The sequence below is a fragment of the Dermacentor albipictus genome, chromosome 1, assembly GCF_038994185.2.
Source record: "Dermacentor albipictus isolate Rhodes 1998 colony chromosome 1, USDA_Dalb.pri_finalv2, whole genome shotgun sequence".
Lineage (NCBI taxonomy): Eukaryota > Metazoa > Arthropoda > Arachnida > Ixodida > Ixodidae > Dermacentor > Dermacentor albipictus.
This window is the reverse complement of record NC_091821.1, coordinates 248,478,764-248,496,539: the sequence shown is the minus strand read 5'-3', so window position 1 is coordinate 248,496,539 and position 17,776 is coordinate 248,478,764. Positions and strand designations below refer to the sequence as shown.

The following is a 17,776-nucleotide window of genomic DNA, read 5'->3' as shown; positions in this document are numbered from 1 at the left end:
TTGAAAGTGGTGTGCTTTGGGGGCACACAGTCTAGGTGGGCTGATTGCTCGTAGCTTTGCATGCACTGTGTTCTCACCTAAGTTTGCGTTGAAGTGATAGACAATGCGAAGGTCACTTCGCTCACTGCTGCCGTGATTCCTCACCAAGTGTTTTGACAGCGAGCGTCTGCACTTGTCGAATGTGATGTGGTCATGTTTGCCTGTGCGCATTGACACCATCCTTGTTAATTTAGCTAGTAAGTGAATGTTTACAAGGAGGCGTTCTACTCCGGCAGCTGCTGCATATGGCTCGGCCGCGTGAGCCTTGTCTTGAATACAATCTGCGATGCGAACACTCTAGGCGCATCGAGAGCTGATGGCTTCGTATGCGCTATAGCACCCATACATTTGAGCATCACCCGCATTCATGAAGTGAAACGTCACTGTCTCTTTTTGTTTCCTCCCCTTGTTTTCGCCTCTGCCCAGGCGTGATGTGCGCCGCAGTCCTCTAGTAGGGTGCATCGATGCGCATGCTCTTGGGTGCATAACATTGAGGCACCCTATAGCCTTCAAGATCAGTACCGGTGGCAGTCGCTCTGAATGTTCGTCTTAACCGAAGAGCACGTCTGAGGCGATTCATCTTAAGCAGATTTTTTTGCATTGAGTCTGTGGGAAACCAAACAAATGTTCCCATGTTCTTCGTTATATGCGAGAATTCAGCTTAACCGAGTTCGTCTTAATAAGAGTTCACTGTACTACAAGCCAAGTTATCAGATGTATTTTTTTAGTCATTATCGTCTTTCTTTCCAATTTTCACACTTTCGAAAAGTTTCGGAAAACTTTACCCAGCATATTAAACACACACCCCAACTTTGCTTCGGTATTTTGAAAAAAAAAAAAAACTGTTCTCATTATGCAAGTAAATATGGTACATTGAATTTGCAACCATGCACCCACTAGATTGGCATAGTGTGTAATTTGATGTGTAGTAAATGTTTTATTAATTTGGCTCTATATAATTTAATTTGTAGTAAAGGTTCTATTAAATTTGGCTGCTAGTAACGCATGTTGACTAAATTATTTTTAAGTATCGTCTTTGAATGCTTTACCAGTAGAGATACTAATTGGCAGTTTTTGACATTCCAGGCATCATGAAATTGCATTTTAACTGACCAGTGCTCATTGCTGGTCAATAGATACATGTACTGCCCTCCTTCGCCTTTTCAAGGTGCTATTGGCATGGCATGTTGTCTTGAGTCGTTTTGTTCTTTGCAGAAGTTGACTTATGTGGATATAATTTTGTTCAATGTAACTGTACAGTTTGCTATGTACTCTCGCTGCAGGATCACAGTATATTCAGAAATTGTTCTGTACAGTCGATTTGAGTTAATTTGCTTTTGGTTAATTTAATCCCAACCAAAGGGCCCAGTGAGCGCCCATGCATTTCTGTGAGCGCAAACTTGAGTTATTTCGATCTTAATATTGGCTTTCACCAGAAAATGTGACTTGACAAATCAGCACGCAAGCGCTTGACCCCTATGGTGACCCCAGTAGCCACCCTATAGTGGCAGCGTCTCTCTCAGCAGAGCTTAGGGAACAGTGAATGTATTGAACAGATGTCATCCCCCGTCGAAAACTCCTATTTTTGGCCTGTCCTAGGAAGATTTTCAAGCAAGAACCGCAGCTAACAATGTCTAATTACGGTATTTACACGACCTTAGTGCACGGCTTTTTCTTTTTTTTCTTCTTCTTCTTCGAGAAAATAGATTGGAAATTGCCTGCGCAGTGCAATCGGACACGAAACCAATATCGCCATCGCGGGGTTTGCATGCTTTACCATATAACATAGATATATTGCAGCGAACCTAACTTTAAAAAAAAAGATAGTAATAATAATAAAAAGAAAGAAAAGAAAAAAAATGCGACGAAGATGACCAGAAAACCGGCCGCTTGGTTGCTTAGTTGCACGAGGTCATGGGATCAAATCCCAGTCGCATTTTGATGATGGTGATACGGAATGCAAGAACACCCATGTACTGTGCATTGTGTGCAAGAACCCCACGTGGTCGTAACTAATCCGGAGTCCACTATGGCATGCCTCATGATGGCATACCTCATAAACTATGGAATACCTCATAATCAGATGGTAATTTTGGTATGTAAAACCCAAGAAGTTAATTTGATTTCTGAAACCGGCAGCCCCATTGTGCAACACGCATTAGACCCTTGCCTATTTTTCTTGCTAAAAGAACCAGGTTTGGGTTAGGTCTCTATTTTGTTTAGGAGCTTCAATGTCATTTCTACGTTAGTTTGCTACTTTGGGCACATAGAAAGGGGGCATGCATTTGATTCAGGGGCATGTTAGAATCTGGCAAACTGCCAAATTAATCGTCAGTGGGTTCTGGCAGTTTTTCTGCATATTGTTTAATTTGACCCTTCTGATAATTAAATTAATTTCATTGATCCCGTCAAAGTTGAATAATCGGAAGTTGGCTGTATAAGAAAGAATTCTATTAAACTGGGTTTTATATAATTGTATTTCACTTTAGCATGCTATCATATCACAGAGACATACAGGGGGAGGACGGAAGATGAGCACTTCCTTCAACAAAAGAGAGAGAGGGTAGAAAGAAAGAAAGAAAGAAAGAAAGAAAGAAAGAAAGAAAGAAAGAAAGAAAGCTAACTGTAAACAGGTATACATGTTATATATATATACAGGAAGATGATGCTCAAAGCAAGGATGCCAGATGCAAGCTGGACACATTCACCCTTGCTTTGAACCTTGTCTTCTTGTATATAGTACATGTGTGCATCTTTCTAATTAATCATTTGATGACGTTAGCCCTCATCTTGTGTCCTTACTGTACAACAAAAGCAACAAATGCTTTTGTTGCCTTTGTTACAGTATTATTAACATGCACATATAGCCTTGTACTGGAGCATGAATGACCTGCCTTGCCTGTATAACATGCAGTACATAAGTGGGCTCCAACATAATTAATGTTGAGGATGAAGAGCAATTTGCTCATCGTAACATACTTGGTGTTAAGAGTGTACATTTACGAAGTCATGCCTGCACCTTGTCCATGCTAGCATGTCACAGTGTGACCTGCTGAGAGCTATCATGTGCAGTCAGTGCTCATTGCAGTGAACCATGATAATCCAGTTAAAAGGTCCGTTATATCTGAAGTCTGTATTATCCAAATCAAGGGTTGTGGTATGTCGTCAGTCTAGAGTATGCGCCCATTGGTAGAGGCTCGTCTGCATCCGCCTTGGAGGAGTAAACACCCCTTTTTTTAAAAGTTGTATCCGACTGTAGTTGCGTGCAGCACACTCCTGCACGCATTCTTCACTGCAGCAAAATACAATGTATTTTCACCATCTACATAATATTTGCTCGAAGATTTGCCTGTTGTAGCTGATAGTCTGTTATAGTCGGGTCCATTAAAAGCGGAATTTTTTACGCTGTTAATATAGGCAGACCAAACTGAGAAAAATAGTCTGTTATATGTGAAAGTATGTTGTGTGCGGATCAGTTGTAACGGCCGTGGACTGTACTACATATGCAGCCATATGCCTTAACTGGGCTTGAAACCCCAGCTTTGGCAAGCTATAACTAATTAAAGAGGACATATATATAAGCTTATGCTTTTTGGATTATGTGATCTGCGTCAGCAATCTGGCTGGATCCAAAATTATCCTGACTTCTGCACTCATCACCCCAATGTGCAATAGCCCTGTTCAGTCAGGCAGTAAGACCTGGCCTTCACTTCTCACATGCTTTTTTTTTTCTATCTTTTTCCTGAATATCTTAATAGGCATGAAAGTGCTCATTAGTAATGTCTGTGATTTCTGTGATTTTCCTGTTCCCTCCCTTTTGTTAAATTTAGAACTGAATCATTGAGGAGTTTTGCCTGTGGGTCCCTTTCATTTCTTTATTTCAAAGAACTCAGGCTTCCCAGCGCGTTATCATCTTGCTTCAACCTGCTCAGTTTTTCCCATTTGCTGTTGATACTGTAAAATTCTGCATGTAATATAAACAGAAATATGAAGGGAAATTTTCGGGTCATGATAAAGGGGGAAGAATTGCAATTTGAACAAAAATTTGGCTTTTGGTTAAACAAACAAACAAAGAAAAAAATTTCTTCAGAAACCGTTGGTACCCAAACAATATGAGAAATCCAGAAAGAAACCTTGAATGAGAAGAAGGAAAACGGAGGGGCTCAATTTTTGTTAGCCACGACCATATAAAGCCAACAGGCATTGAAGCCAAGGAAAGCATAGTAGCTGAAATTTAAATGTAGAAAATAACAAGGAAAATGAAAAATGAAAGCCCTCAGAGTGTTAGCCAGCATCCCTAAGGGTCATGGTGGGGGGGATGTATACGAACCTTTTTTGCCTGATAGTGTTACGTAACACATAAACTTAGGAGGGCAGGTACGTGGCTGATAAGCCTCCAATGCTACCTGGCATCTGGAATTTAGGCAGCCAGATCATGAAATCAAGGCGGCCCACCAGCGACATGTTATCGTTTTGTCCACTTTCATTTTTCTATTCCTCGTTATTTTCTACATTTCACTGACCTGGGAATAGATGAGCTCATATTTTCCATAGTACTGAAAGATGCATGATAGACAAGTTTTTTCAAGAATCTGTTGTGGAATGAAAAGTCACAGTTGTGACTACCTGCTGAAAGCATTGACGTAGTGAGAAATCCAGATGACAGTGCATTTGGTGCTGAGGTCTGCAGCAGTCACAGCAGCTGCATCTCTCTATTCAAGCATTGAGTTGTTACGGTGCATCCACAGCAATCACAGCAGCAGTGGTAACCGAGTTAAACAGTGATTTGTTTCATTCCCTCAAAACATGAGGTTTGAATTACATACAAGGAGGAAGCTGGCTCCTAGGTCATTGTGCCATCATTTGCTGCCACAGAGCTTGTTACTTGACTACCTACAATTGCTTGCTTACTTGCTTAACTGTGGTGGGGCAAATTAATTCTACATTCACTGCCATGAAAAAGTTGCTGCATCATTGCCAAAGTCGCTACAAGCAGTGTTTTCTAGGCTAACATTGAGTGTCATGTGGCTACTTCCAAAAAGAAAAGAACACCTTGGCCCTTTAAGTGCCATGCAATGCTACCAGTGCCACAGTAAACCAGTGGTTGAATTTGGTAATCTTTTGATTCAAATTGGTGCACTTTTTTTGGAGAGGCATTGACAACAGTGGCCTGCTGAGTGTGCAGCCATAAAGGTCCCTCAAGGAAGAAAGTCTGAAAGAAAACATAGACAAAATAGGAAGGTTGTTTGAAATTGTTTACATAATTCCATGTTTCGTATCTCATCGCACTTAAATAAACAGCTAATGTTAATTTCAGTGTTTAGTGTCATCACTGTGATTTGACAGAAATCCTGAATGAAGGGTTCAGAATCTTAAATTCATTATAATTAATTTATAGATGCTTCACGTAGACAGAGTGAGAGAGATGTACAACCTTTAAAACTGAGAGTTTGCACTGCTTTTGAGCTGTCTGGTTGAAGACTTCGTAAAAACATGTACTTTCATTCATATGGTGCCCCACTTGTCTCTTTAGGTTCTTTGCAATCTTCCTGAAGCTCCATGCCTGCCTACAGCTATGAGGTTCAACCCAAAGTCTGGCGACCTATTGGTCATTTACAGCAACAACCAGGTGTGTAGATGTTTTCCTTTTGAATGTGATCGTTTGCCATGCTTTTGAGAGCCTTAATCCTGAGCTTCCAAATTCACTTGACAGACAAACTTTTCTGTTGGTAAAGTATTGTTGCTTGTGCTCCAAGCAGATGGAAGGCTTTGCTTGGAATGTAGTGCAATGTGTAAAGGTTAAGGAAACAAGTTATCCTTGAGAAGACTCTCATTTACAGATATATTATTACAGGATCATGTTTTCTAGGCAATGGTAACTGCAGTAGTTTCATAGGTTGCCTAAAAAACATGCATGTAGTTTTTTGTAATGCTTTTCTTTAGAGTAGCTGAAAGGATTGTTGACTGCAAAGGAGTGTGTTCTGATAGAGTGCAGATAACTTATGGTATTTGTGGACCAGAATTCATATGGGGTGATCATTTTAAAGTTATATAGAATTTTAAAAAATTGCTTGTGCCAGATAGCATAATTTCATTCTTTGAGCTAGAATATTCAAAGAGGCAGACATTACTTGTATGAAAAATTGAAACACATAGTCAACAAATTGACGTAACTTCACTTATTAACTTCTTAATTACTTTTCAGTACATATTGCAATTTACTAATTGTAGCCGGTTAGTTGGCAAGGCATATCCACTAGGAACAAATCTTGAGGCTGCATTTCCAACTGCAGCGGCTGCATTCCGAGGCATGGAATGCAAAAGCGCTGATTTACTTAAAGGGCCCCTCTCCAGGCCACACAGCAAACTTCAGTTATGTGCTGGAAGCTGTTACGTGTCCTCTAGTGAGCGTTCTGCCGCAAAAATTTTTCAGATTGGCTCATTAATAGTCACAATTGAAATATTTCAGTGCCATGAACCAATGATTTCAGGAGGCAAGCTTTACTGCAAGCATAGACACTCTCTCCACTTGCCTCGTCTGGCCTCCGCAAGTGAAATTCCTTCCCTGTGTTCTCCCATACCAGACCTCGAGGATTGTGTGACGCATACGTCACAGGCCTTGCCTTCATTCTTTTTTCTCCTCACTTTTTTGTGGTGCGCACGGTGCACTTCTGCTGACGGTGTCGCACGTGAGCTGTTGTGATCGTCTCGTTTCGTCCAGCGCACAGTTTTGTGTGCTGTGGATGAGGACACCTGACTAGTGGCATAAGTGAGTGCTACACGAATACTGAGGCAGACTCAAGTGAATCGCAGAGCATGATTGGGTGCTGAAGCACTCTAGAAAATGACATAGTTTTGGTGTCTGCACGGCGTGGAAACAAGCAGACGAAACAAAAGTACATCTTCGTTGCGGTGCAAAGTAAAACAAATACACGCAGACATTCAGTTTGTGTGTTTTATTAGTTCTCTAAGCTTTAATTTGTCTGTTCAAGCAACATATTACACCACTGACAGATGTTGCCTTGAATAATTCTCGACGTCGCGTGTCACCACAAGTGACGTCACAGTAAAAAAAAAAATGACACACTAGCACGTGTATGTCGCCCTCCGGCTTGGAGCACGGTGTCCACGAAGAGAAGGGCAAATAGCGTTCGGTTTAAAATTTCAGATCTATCCCTGCCGGGCTGGCAGGGCCAACGGCTCCAGTTCAAAGGTGGGCGCGTGGAGACTGTCGAAGATGAGGGAGTTACAAGGCAGTTGAGAGGGAGGATGAGGGGAGCGTAATTGGGAGGAAGGGTGGGAGGGAAGCGAATTTGCTTTCCCACCAGCTTGCTGGATAGCGCTACTTACCTCTGCCACCTACTGCCACTGAAGCTGTGGAGTTGCCGAAACCGGACTGGGCCTCCGCTGCTACTTCCCTCTGCACACTCGTGTGTTTTTTTCCTTCTTCTGCTGAGAGATCGGTGCTGTGTTTACCTTCCTCATCTTGGCGAAGTCGTTGCACTGATCATAATCATGTTGGTGTGCTGCCTTCTGTTGCGGCGTTGCTGCTTTCAAAAGACAAGGAGAATGCGGGACCGGGTGTCGCCTTCGCATCCTTGTATTCAGTCTGTCTTGTACAGAATTGGATATGGCGCACTGTCTCCGACAACCTTTTTATCGAGATGTTTCGGTTTAGACACGTCATTGTAAAAAAACAGGCGCAAACGAGACCGACCAAGCCAACCAAAACAAGTGCAAATGAGAGCTGATGCGAGCACGCGATAGTGTAAAAGAAGTGGTCTGGCTGAACCAGACATGAGTACAAATAGAGCGGTCGGGCAGGTCCGCATGATACCAGTTTCCTGTGCGTAGGTCACTGTAGGGGCCACTGTTATTGGTCTCCTCTGCTCGCAGCTTTCTTGCCACCGTGACGAGCCACGAAGAAATTTTGAGTGGGCCTAAGCTTCACCTATAAGAGTGGAACGCAATAGCATTCAAAGATCCCTGACTGCTTCTCACGCTTCCCAGCAACTGCAGCTGATGTAACCGTAATGTTTACTGTGAAATGCTCACGGTGAAAGTTATGCCCGAAGGTGGGCTTTCTGGTAGAAACACAGCCTCGTGCGTGGGCCGCGATGCAGCCGAGGCATGTGCCATCTAGAAGTGTTTCAAGAAAATGGGTGCGCCGCTCCGTGGCCTCTGAGATATTCACGCGCCGGTGTGCATAAATGGCGGACACCGTGGCCAGTTTATTCATTGTAGAAACACTGGAAAAGGGGTTTGTTTGAGTTTTCGCGTAAAAGAATTATGTTTTCTCATATACTGTATTCAAATTACAATCCAAAGCTATCATGTCTGTAGGTTGTGTGTAAGCCGTACTTAACAATTTTTCTACGTATTTTAGCTTGAGAAATTCAGTTAGTCCAGTAACTTCCTTCCGCCACATGGAGCGCCTGGGTATGGGTGGTTAAAGAATTTTTTTGCCGAAATGACAATGTCGGACACCGATCCTGGATTTTCTGCGACATGGAGCTCTTAACGCTATAGCATTAAAATTGTCCCAGGACTGATGCCTCCTGCAGTGTTCATTTTGCTGCTAGTGTGGCTGAGGCATTATGGCACGACGCAGAAACGATGACCTTGCCATTTGGGAGAAGGTGAAGTTTCCACCATTGCTTCTTTTTTTCACGCGCGGCATTGAGGGCTTTCTCCTAAGCCTTTCCTCTATGGCGGGGTCAGTGTAATGCTGCTCAGAGGCGCTACCAGGTGATGTGGTGCGCTGCAGAAATTGTCGGAGTGCAGTATGTTCGAACTAACCATCGCAAATGCTTGCTTTTTTGAATTACTGGGTGTTTTCGCCCATTGGAATACCCATAACTTTGACGGGACCACGGCGCAAGTTCGAATTAATGAGATTTGACTGTATTTTCATTTCTGTTCTGGTTCTCGCTTATTTGCAAGCAAGATTATGGCGCAAACTGTACCACGCACACTGCTATTTGTGTTTGATTTCATGCCAATAGCACATACAGTTTCGCCGCACTGGGCGATAATACTCGCCCTATGCTGTGTTATTTTTTTTGGTTTTCCTTTTCTTGCTTTTAAATAAAAGAGAACCAGAACAGAAACGAAAAGGGGAAGCATAATCACGCATGCGGTCAAACCGGACATGCGCCTGTCAACAGCGATGATTGTACGGCACGCACTATGCCTTCAGTTAAACTCTCCGCTGTTCGCATTTCATTTGACCACGATAGTACACCTAGGCCAGTATAATGTAAAGCTATGTTAATCTATTTTTATTCCAAATCTGCCATTAGCCCTCCGTGATAGGTCAAAGGATTCTGGCTCTGCCCATATGGCCGTGGCTTCCTCCCATATGGGCTGGACCCTGAACCATTCTGACCTGTCACAGAGGGCTAATGGCAGATTTGGAATAAAAACAGGGGAATAGTTTTATGTTATACCGGCCAAGGGTGTCTCTACATCAAAAGAATGAAAAGACATTAGCATTGAGAAAGGCATCACTACAATATAGATAGTAGCCGAGGTAGTCAAAATGAACCCCTTAGCCATTTTGTTTTCTCGAAGAAATTTGGTACCCAGAGTGCTTATTATCTTTTATTATTGATTGCTGATTATAAATATCCTTGTTATAAAAAGCAAGTTCTTGAGGCAGAAAACAATAACTGACTCCAGGTACGTACTCAAGATTTTTTTCAGGGGGGATGGGGGGGGGGATGACCCAAGGTAACTTTTCTATGCAAATGAGGGGTGGGGTACCTTTACTAATACAAATATGAGTAACGCCCACCATTCGCCATAAAGACACGTAAACCCACAAAAGAGAAATGTAATAAGGTATATCTCACGAGTAGGCCTGAGAGATACACCTCGCCTTTACTTGGTGAACAAATAACCACATCAAATGGACTCGCGCAGGAAAGAAGCACAGGAAGAACTTTGCCAAGAATAAATAAACAAGCGAAAGTGTAAAATAAAGATTTCTATAGTAGAATTAAAAAAAAAAGAACAGCAGTTAGCAACCAAAGCACACGGACCGCGCGGGGTTGTGTTACTCCGCCAGCCAATCACAGAAGCAAACAAAATCATTGTCATGTGGCCTTTTCAAAATGGCGTCATACTTGATTGCTCCGGAGCGTCTGCTGTTCTTGAAGAGTCTTTTTATCGGCAGAAGCAATGTGTGCAACAGACATGGACAAAGTGTATCGAGTCTGTGCATTTCACTCTTCAAAATTCTGCAGTACAGTTCATTTCACTGCTGAGCCCGTTTTACTCATGAAACTTCAGTGCCAACTGAAGTGAAGCTTGACAATAAATAGTTGCAGCAAAACAAGCATTTTAGTTCAGTTCAATAAAGAATTAGGCTTTCTCCATTCCACTATAATAGGCATGGGAAAACGTATAAAATTACGCGCTAATAATTTTATTTTTGTGGTTACCACCTTACTTGGGAAACAGGAAAAGTTTGAATTACGAATCGTTTGCAGCCTCGCGGCAGAACAGTGGCTGGCATTATCAGGGTGTGGGCGAGGCTTCACTGCAGACTTAAGTTATATCCGACTATAGTAGCATTTTTTAAATTAGCTCTGGAATAATTATAGAGAAATATAAATTTGCGGAACAATCACAGTTCTGGATCCCTCATTTACTGCTCTACCAAGTGCCAGAACCGACTCGTATTGTTATTTGAGAAGTTGCGCAACGATGCATGGCCGCCAGTCCCATACGACTGCGCAGAGTTCAGGACGTTGCGGTTCTAGACGTACTCCGCCCACCGCCAAGAGGTTAGAAAAACACCCACATACGCACAGCAGAGAAGTGGCTACATCAGGCGGTTCCACTGATAACTGTAGAAGCGTCATTCAAAACACATGAAATTGTTCTTACTTCTGGGGGCGTTTTCTCTACTTCCTTTTTAAATAAAAAGATGTTGATCCCTAAATTTTCTCATAAACAATGGGTAAATTGGTTAATTTTTGCTTTTCCTTTCTGTTTGGTTGTTTGGTTGTTTGGTTTGGTTTGGTTGTTCCTTTCTGTTTGATTGTTTGGTTGTTTGGTTGGTTGCCTTGGCTCTTTTTTGGCTCAACGCCTCTCCCTTAGTAGATCACTTAATTTCTCAACTCCTTGCGACTCTTGTTTCCAGTTGCCAATTTTGCATGAGGAGTGCTGTACAATTAGGGAAAAACCAGACGACGTAACGGGTGACAGTCATATTGCTTATGGGTTTAAGGGTTATTGCAGGGTTTGATGATGGACACTGTTCCATATTATTTTATTTTCCACCTCATCTAACCCATATCGCGGGTATATGGTTCCGGAGATCTGCCAGTGTCGCGGCGAGCCGTCACTCGAGGAAATAATGGAGCAAAAGGAAAAGTTAAACCCAATTGGTGTTTTCTCCCGCTGCAACTCGTTCCACGAGCATACAGACCCGCTTACTAAGAACTGAATTCCTTTCCTGGTCCCTGAATCAGTCTAAACAGAGAAGGTTGAACTGAGGATGCAACAGCGATGCGTGTGACCGTTGAATAGATGGTAACAACTAAATGCATTTTGATTTAATCGCGCGGGCACCGAATCCATGAGATAACTTGCATTCACACCCCAAGAGAGGCCAATAACCACCACCATCCAAAAGGAGTGAAAAATGCAGCAAAATGTTGACAGCTAAATAGCTGTCAAGTCTCAACATTGATTTGGCGGCGCTTTAGAGAGAGAATGAGATTCTTGAAGATGGGAAGGAAAGGTTGGGGTAAAGTGCAGCGCAGTAACTGTCTCTCAGCAGAGGACACCTCAACCGCGCTGCACAGGGGGTAGGGAATGAAAGTAGGGGGAGAGAAAGAGCACACTTTAGGAACGTGTGAGAAGCGGCGGCGTGGGCAAGGAGGGGAGGGGGGGGGGGGCGGTCCCCTTGGGTACGTGCCTGACTGACCCAAAGCGAATAAACGTAGGTTACTGAAATTTATTGCATGCCATAGTATACAGGGTGTTTCAGCAAGCACTTTCAAAATTTTTTATAGGTTGCCTGTGGCACATAGCTCAATTCTAGTTCATGATGTGGTCTACTTGAAGTGGCGGACACTACTTGCACAAAATATTGAAATGCAAAATCGACTAATTAACAAAAATTGACTACTTAAGTTTAAAACTTATTACCTTATAGCCTATACGTATTGCAATTTAGAAATTATAGCCGTGGAGTTCACAAGGCTGATCCACTTGGAATGAATTCTCAGTACGACACCTGTATTAACATATGAATTCCCAAGCTTTGCGGAGAAATGCATTGGCATTCCAGTTACTTGTGTGCTTCAGTTCTTAAAACGACATTTTGTTAACAAATTAACTGGGATGCCAATGCATTTCTTCACAAGGTTAGGGAATTAATATCTCAAAACTGCTGTCATCCTGAGAATTTGTTCCAAGTGGATCCGCCTTGCGAACTCAATTTGTAAACTGCAATATTGTCCATAACGTAATTAGTTAAAAAGTTAATTAGTCAATTTTGCATTTCAGTTTTTTGTGCAAGTAGTGTCCTCCGCTTCGAGTAGACCACCTCATGAACTAGAATTGAGCCATCTGCCCCAGGGCAACCTTTAAAGATTTTTGAAAGTGTTTGCTGAAACACCTTGTATATGCACCAGCCACCTGCTAGTCATCAACAATAATTATGGATGAAATATATGTATAAATCTTTATTTGTTGTGTTAGCTGTACATGCTAACAGTGCATTAGCATTTGGCTAAGGGAGCTTTGGCAGCGGTTTGTACACTTGAAAATGAGGTTATGCTGAGTCACTTTCTGATTTGCTTCATCGACTATCTTCAAAACCAGCTCATGCTGTAGAAAACACTCAATATATTCAAACAATTCAGTTAGCGAGCTTATAGTAAAATTGTTACAGGGTACAAAAAAAAAAAAACACTGGAGGCTTCGGCGGAAATTTTAGTCCTCAAGACGGGCACTTGCAATGTCGTCCTGTGAGATTTCCTTCTTGTCTTCTTAGTCCGAAGAACTGCTGACATCAGTCATAATCACATTTGTCTTTGCTTCGAGCTAGTGATACACACATAGCCTCCGTCAAACGCCCTTGTGAAAATGTCGATTGCCACGCGAAATACATGCTTCAGCTTGTTAAGAATGGCCAGCTGCAGTGCAAGTTTGCCACCCAGTTACAACTATGGCGGCAACATTCCGGTGCTGCTAAGAACGGCCAGCTGCAGTGCAAGTTTGCCACCCAGTTGCAACTATGGCGACAACATTCCGGGAACGTCGCCGCCAACTTCTAGCCACAGCGTGACTAAATCGACTTTGTGTCGGGGAACAATACGGGCATCCCCCACTCTCCGTCGCTTCAGCTAGGATGCGTTCGATGAAGCAGGCTTTGTGCTGAAACCGCCACCAACCTCTAGCCTCATCGCCGTTGTGACGGAATGAGTTCAGCGGGCCAACTATTGTTCCCAAACTCCCCAACGCGCTACCCGGAACGGCTCCGAGTTCTACGGGGCCCCTCTGACGTCGGCTCCGGACCTTCACACGTGTGTGCATTTGTGAGTGTAGACCATCCTGCGGGGAGGCGGCTAGTTTGCGATGACAAAACGAACGTTCGCATCACCTTGTATCGGGAGAGGACCGAGTGTTTAAAAACTGCTGTTGTGCGGCTGCTCAGGACACTCTCTCTCAAGCAGTCATGTTAGACTGATGTATATTCTCAAACAGTCATGTTAGACTGATATAAATACTGTAAATAAACCCATATTCCTCGTTCTCGATGAGAAGCTGTCCTTCCCTTCATCAACGTCCTCAGCGCGGATAAGTTGGACGACAGCATGGGCCAGCTACCTTCTAATTCATGCCCGAATCCAATCTTGACAACGGATCACGAGCGATAGGATTGAGCCCCCAATCCTGACAAGCTGTAGAAGAAGAAAGAAATCAGCGGGAATTTGCTGTCATCTGCCGACCGAAACATCAGTTATACCATCGATGAGTGCCTCTCATCCAGAACGTTCAAGGGGAGAACAAATACCACAAGGACGAGCCACACTTATCCTAAACGCTTGGGATGTGAGGGCTTGGACAAGCAGGGCTGATCCAAAACAGTTAAGAGGTTAAACTTAAGCACCCCCACTATGGTGTCCCATATGAACCACTGTGTAGTTTTGGGATGTTAAACTCCATAATGGGGTGATCTTGAATGTTGACATAATGCTGTACGCTATAAGTACTATAGTCAAACCAACTTATAACAATATTTAAGTGCTTAGAAAATCCCATTGTTATAAACGATGGTTGTTATAACTGAGTTGCACAAAGAAAGCATAGGGGACAAACAGGTGTGCCGTGCGGGGTGTGTGGCATAAAGGGAGATGTGCTGAAGTGGCTCGCATTTTTCTTTTCCTTCTTTTTTTCCTAATGATTTCAGATTTCTTTTCCTTTAAGCACACATGCGCAGTGTCCAGATCTCATTGCTATAACCAGTAACGCAGCATGAGAGCATTGAAGTAAGCAGTTCTATTTTACCAAAGGACACTTACAAAAGTCTACAGTGCATTGGCTGCTCATTGTTATTTCCGATATATTGTGAAAACCGGTATCATTATAAGTGGGTTCAACTGTATAAGCTGTGCATTATTATTCGTGATAACATTACACAAGCAGATCACAATATATTTGCCTGCCATGTTATTGTGGAATTAGGGATTTCATACTTTTCATGTTTTTGTATTAGTATGCCTACACTTGAATGTCTGCTTTTTATGTCCTTTAAGAGCCTTTAGCAGGGAAGAAGTTTGGGCGTGTTGGTGGGATACATTCAGACTGGGATACATAGCGCAAAAAATGACACAGAGACAAGCAGAACACAGGACGAGCGCTTGTCCTGTGTTCTGCTTGTCCCTGTGTCATTTTTTGCGCTATGTATCCCAGTCTTTAAGAGCCATTGTATTGCCTGCTCATTGTAATAATTGCCTGTTCAGTGTTTGAGAAATGCCTGATAACTGAGTATAAGGTGAATTATGCTGTTTGTGTTCGTTGGGGTTTATGTCCGATTCTTCTGCTCTCAAAATGTTTTCATTATACTTTTAGCACTGGGCTGAAACTTTTCCACTTCATTTTATTATATTTTAGGTTGTAGAATATGATGTTAACAGCGAATCATCAAACCAGTGGTGTCAAGCTGCGTATCAACACGGTGGGCTTACATTGGAAACAACAAAACCATTGACAGGCATTGCATTCGACTCCAGGAATGCAGACATTTTCTTTGCCTACAGTGACCAGGAGCTGCTTATTGTTGATAAGGCAAAGGTAAGGTACCACCAGCATTGAGATTACAACTTTTCATTCTGTGTGCCGAAACTGAGGAGCCTTCATTTCTGAAGTCTGTATAACCATTATACCTGCCTTTGTGCGTGTGACGGAAGAAAGTGTAGTTTATCTCGCTTAACCTTGGCAGGACCTCAGATGGTCCGGGCTTGGGTTATGCAGAACTAGTTTAACTTCAAGATCAAATTAAAAGGTGCCTTTGAAATTTCATCAAGCTAGTTTGTCATTGTTGCATTAACTTTCACTGGTATAAATAGGTTCTGCACGAAACACCTAGAAAATTCCATAGACCAAATGTTGCCTTAGCAGGGCTTTGGAAGTCTGGGAGATAGGGAGTGTAACAGTTACTCTTGTGCAAAGTGGGGATGGACACTGCTACCAATTTTCAACACCACTGTTTTTTAGCATTAACAGCCAGGGAATTGCACCACAGGGTGAAAACTCATTTTATTTTAAGAGATGGATTGGTAATTCTGTGCACAGATTTATGCAACAGTGGCAATACTTGGTGCAGAAGATGCCTTGCTCTCTTGCTTCATAAACTTCAGTAGCAATTTTGTTTCCTTATTTGGCATAGCTAATGTTCACCTGACACCAATCTTCTCTTGTTCAACGTGACATTTGAAATCTAAAGATAAAATGATGAACTTTTATCATTTTATTAAAATGAAATTTGCATAATTGATTGTAAAATTATGAGTTGCAATTAACACTGCCAAATTAGTATGAGTAGTCTGTAGACTAGAAGTAACAGTTCTTTGTTCTTCTGACTCGTGTTTCTAAGCAGTTGCGTTAAGGTACATACTAGATTGGCTGGTCTGTCCTGTTATGTATTAAAGCTTTATTTTTATTTTTATAAACCACAGGCTCTCAGAAAAGGCATCAGAAGTAATGCTGTGCGAAAGAAAAAGTTCCAGGTATGTGAAGCTTGCAAAAAATTTGCTTTCTTGAACCTTGAAAAACTAATATTGCCTGTTTCTCTATTTTATGAGTATGTAGTTCATTATAGCAAAATAAACTTAAAGGCCCAGTGAAAGGAAACATTAGCCACCCTTCTCTTAATTTACTGGTGTAACAGCACTATTTATGTGTCACTTTCACATATACAATCAACGTCCGAAAGAATTAATGCATGCCTTTTACTGCCCCCAAGGACTGAAATTGCCGTAGGTACCTCCGACATAGCTCTGAAGCCCTCCTGCACATTCATTAGGCCTATCAGTGCTCGTACTGTGACAGAAGATGGCAGGTGCACGCATGTCTAATTTATACTGTGTCCCACGACAGCGACCCCTTTCTGCTCTTGGTGTATACCCGCCCTGGTTGCTCAGTGGCTATGGTGTTGGGCTGCTGAGCATGAGGTCGTGGGAACGAATCCCGGCCACGGCGGCCACATTTCGATGGGGGCGAAACGCGAAAACACCGGTGTGCTTAGATTTAGGTGCACGTTAAAGAACTCCAGGTGGTCGAAATTTCCGGAGTCCTCCACTAGGGCGTGCCTCATAATCAGAAAGTGGTTTTGGCACGTAAAACCCCATGATGAAATTTGTCTGCTCTTGGTATGTTTCACCGCAATACAGTGTGTATGCTTGACCGCTTAACACCGCTGTATTGCGGCAAAGCTGACTTTTGGGAACCGGCATTTTGCAATGCTTGACCCTTGCCATACATTCCGCACTTCGAAGCCATTGGTGAGGACGACAAAGGCGAATTCGCTGCCTTTGCTGACAATGGCAAATTCTTTCAATGAAAAAAAAAAGCACTGAACAGCAGAACAGCAGGAACGTTGGAGCAGCTAGGCATAGTGTTGCCGTGGCAGCTATGGATGCTAGCCGATCGGCGTGCAGCATGAGATGCGTGATGCTGTGATGCTGTGAGATAATCAAAATGGCAGCAATGGTGGCTGCGATTATTGCCATTTCAGGCTTGTGGACACAGCGAAAGGCCCCGAAAATCAGACGGCAAAGAGTTTGTTCAAAGTTTCAGACGTCCTAATGCATTGGCTCTATGAAGTGCGTGGTGGTGCTGCGAAGGCGTCCGAATTATTGGGCATGTCTGAAAAATTGCTCGTTGACTGTAGTGTCATTAACCTCTGGTTAAAAAGTCTTTTACCTCCAAGATTTGTGGTCTGTGCTTTGATAATTGTCTATTACTTGCATTGTTTATGATTAAAATATTTTTTTCAGTGGCTGACACTGTTTGATCAAGTACAAGATGAGATGCTGGTTGTAGAAGTGCCTCCAGAACAGCTTGAAGGCTTGCCACCACCGCTCTGGAAGAAGAAATACGGCACTTGAGCAGCATGTGAAGATTATTTGTTGGAACATTGTTTATGTAAATAAAGAAGCATGGCAAGATAATTTGTGGCTTGCAGCTTCAGCTTGCAAATGGACCTTCATTGAAA

The 17,776-nt window shown here is 42.7% G+C and overlaps 1 protein-coding gene across 1 annotated transcript in view; it reads left to right on the top strand.

Annotated features, from left to right (window-relative positions):
* LOC135900522 (U3 small nucleolar RNA-associated protein 4 homolog) overlaps positions 1–17,776 on the top strand; it is a 60,824-nt gene extending 43,048 nt beyond the window's left edge. The window contains exons 14-17 of the mRNA XM_065430008.2: positions 5,573–5,668; positions 15,175–15,354; positions 16,239–16,289; positions 17,559–17,776. Coding sequence (XP_065286080.1) covers positions 5,573–5,668; positions 15,175–15,354; positions 16,239–16,289; positions 17,559–17,669 — 438 coding nt within the window. The 3' untranslated portion in view covers positions 17,670–17,776. The remainder of the gene's footprint in view (positions 1–5,572; positions 5,669–15,174; positions 15,355–16,238; positions 16,290–17,558) is intronic.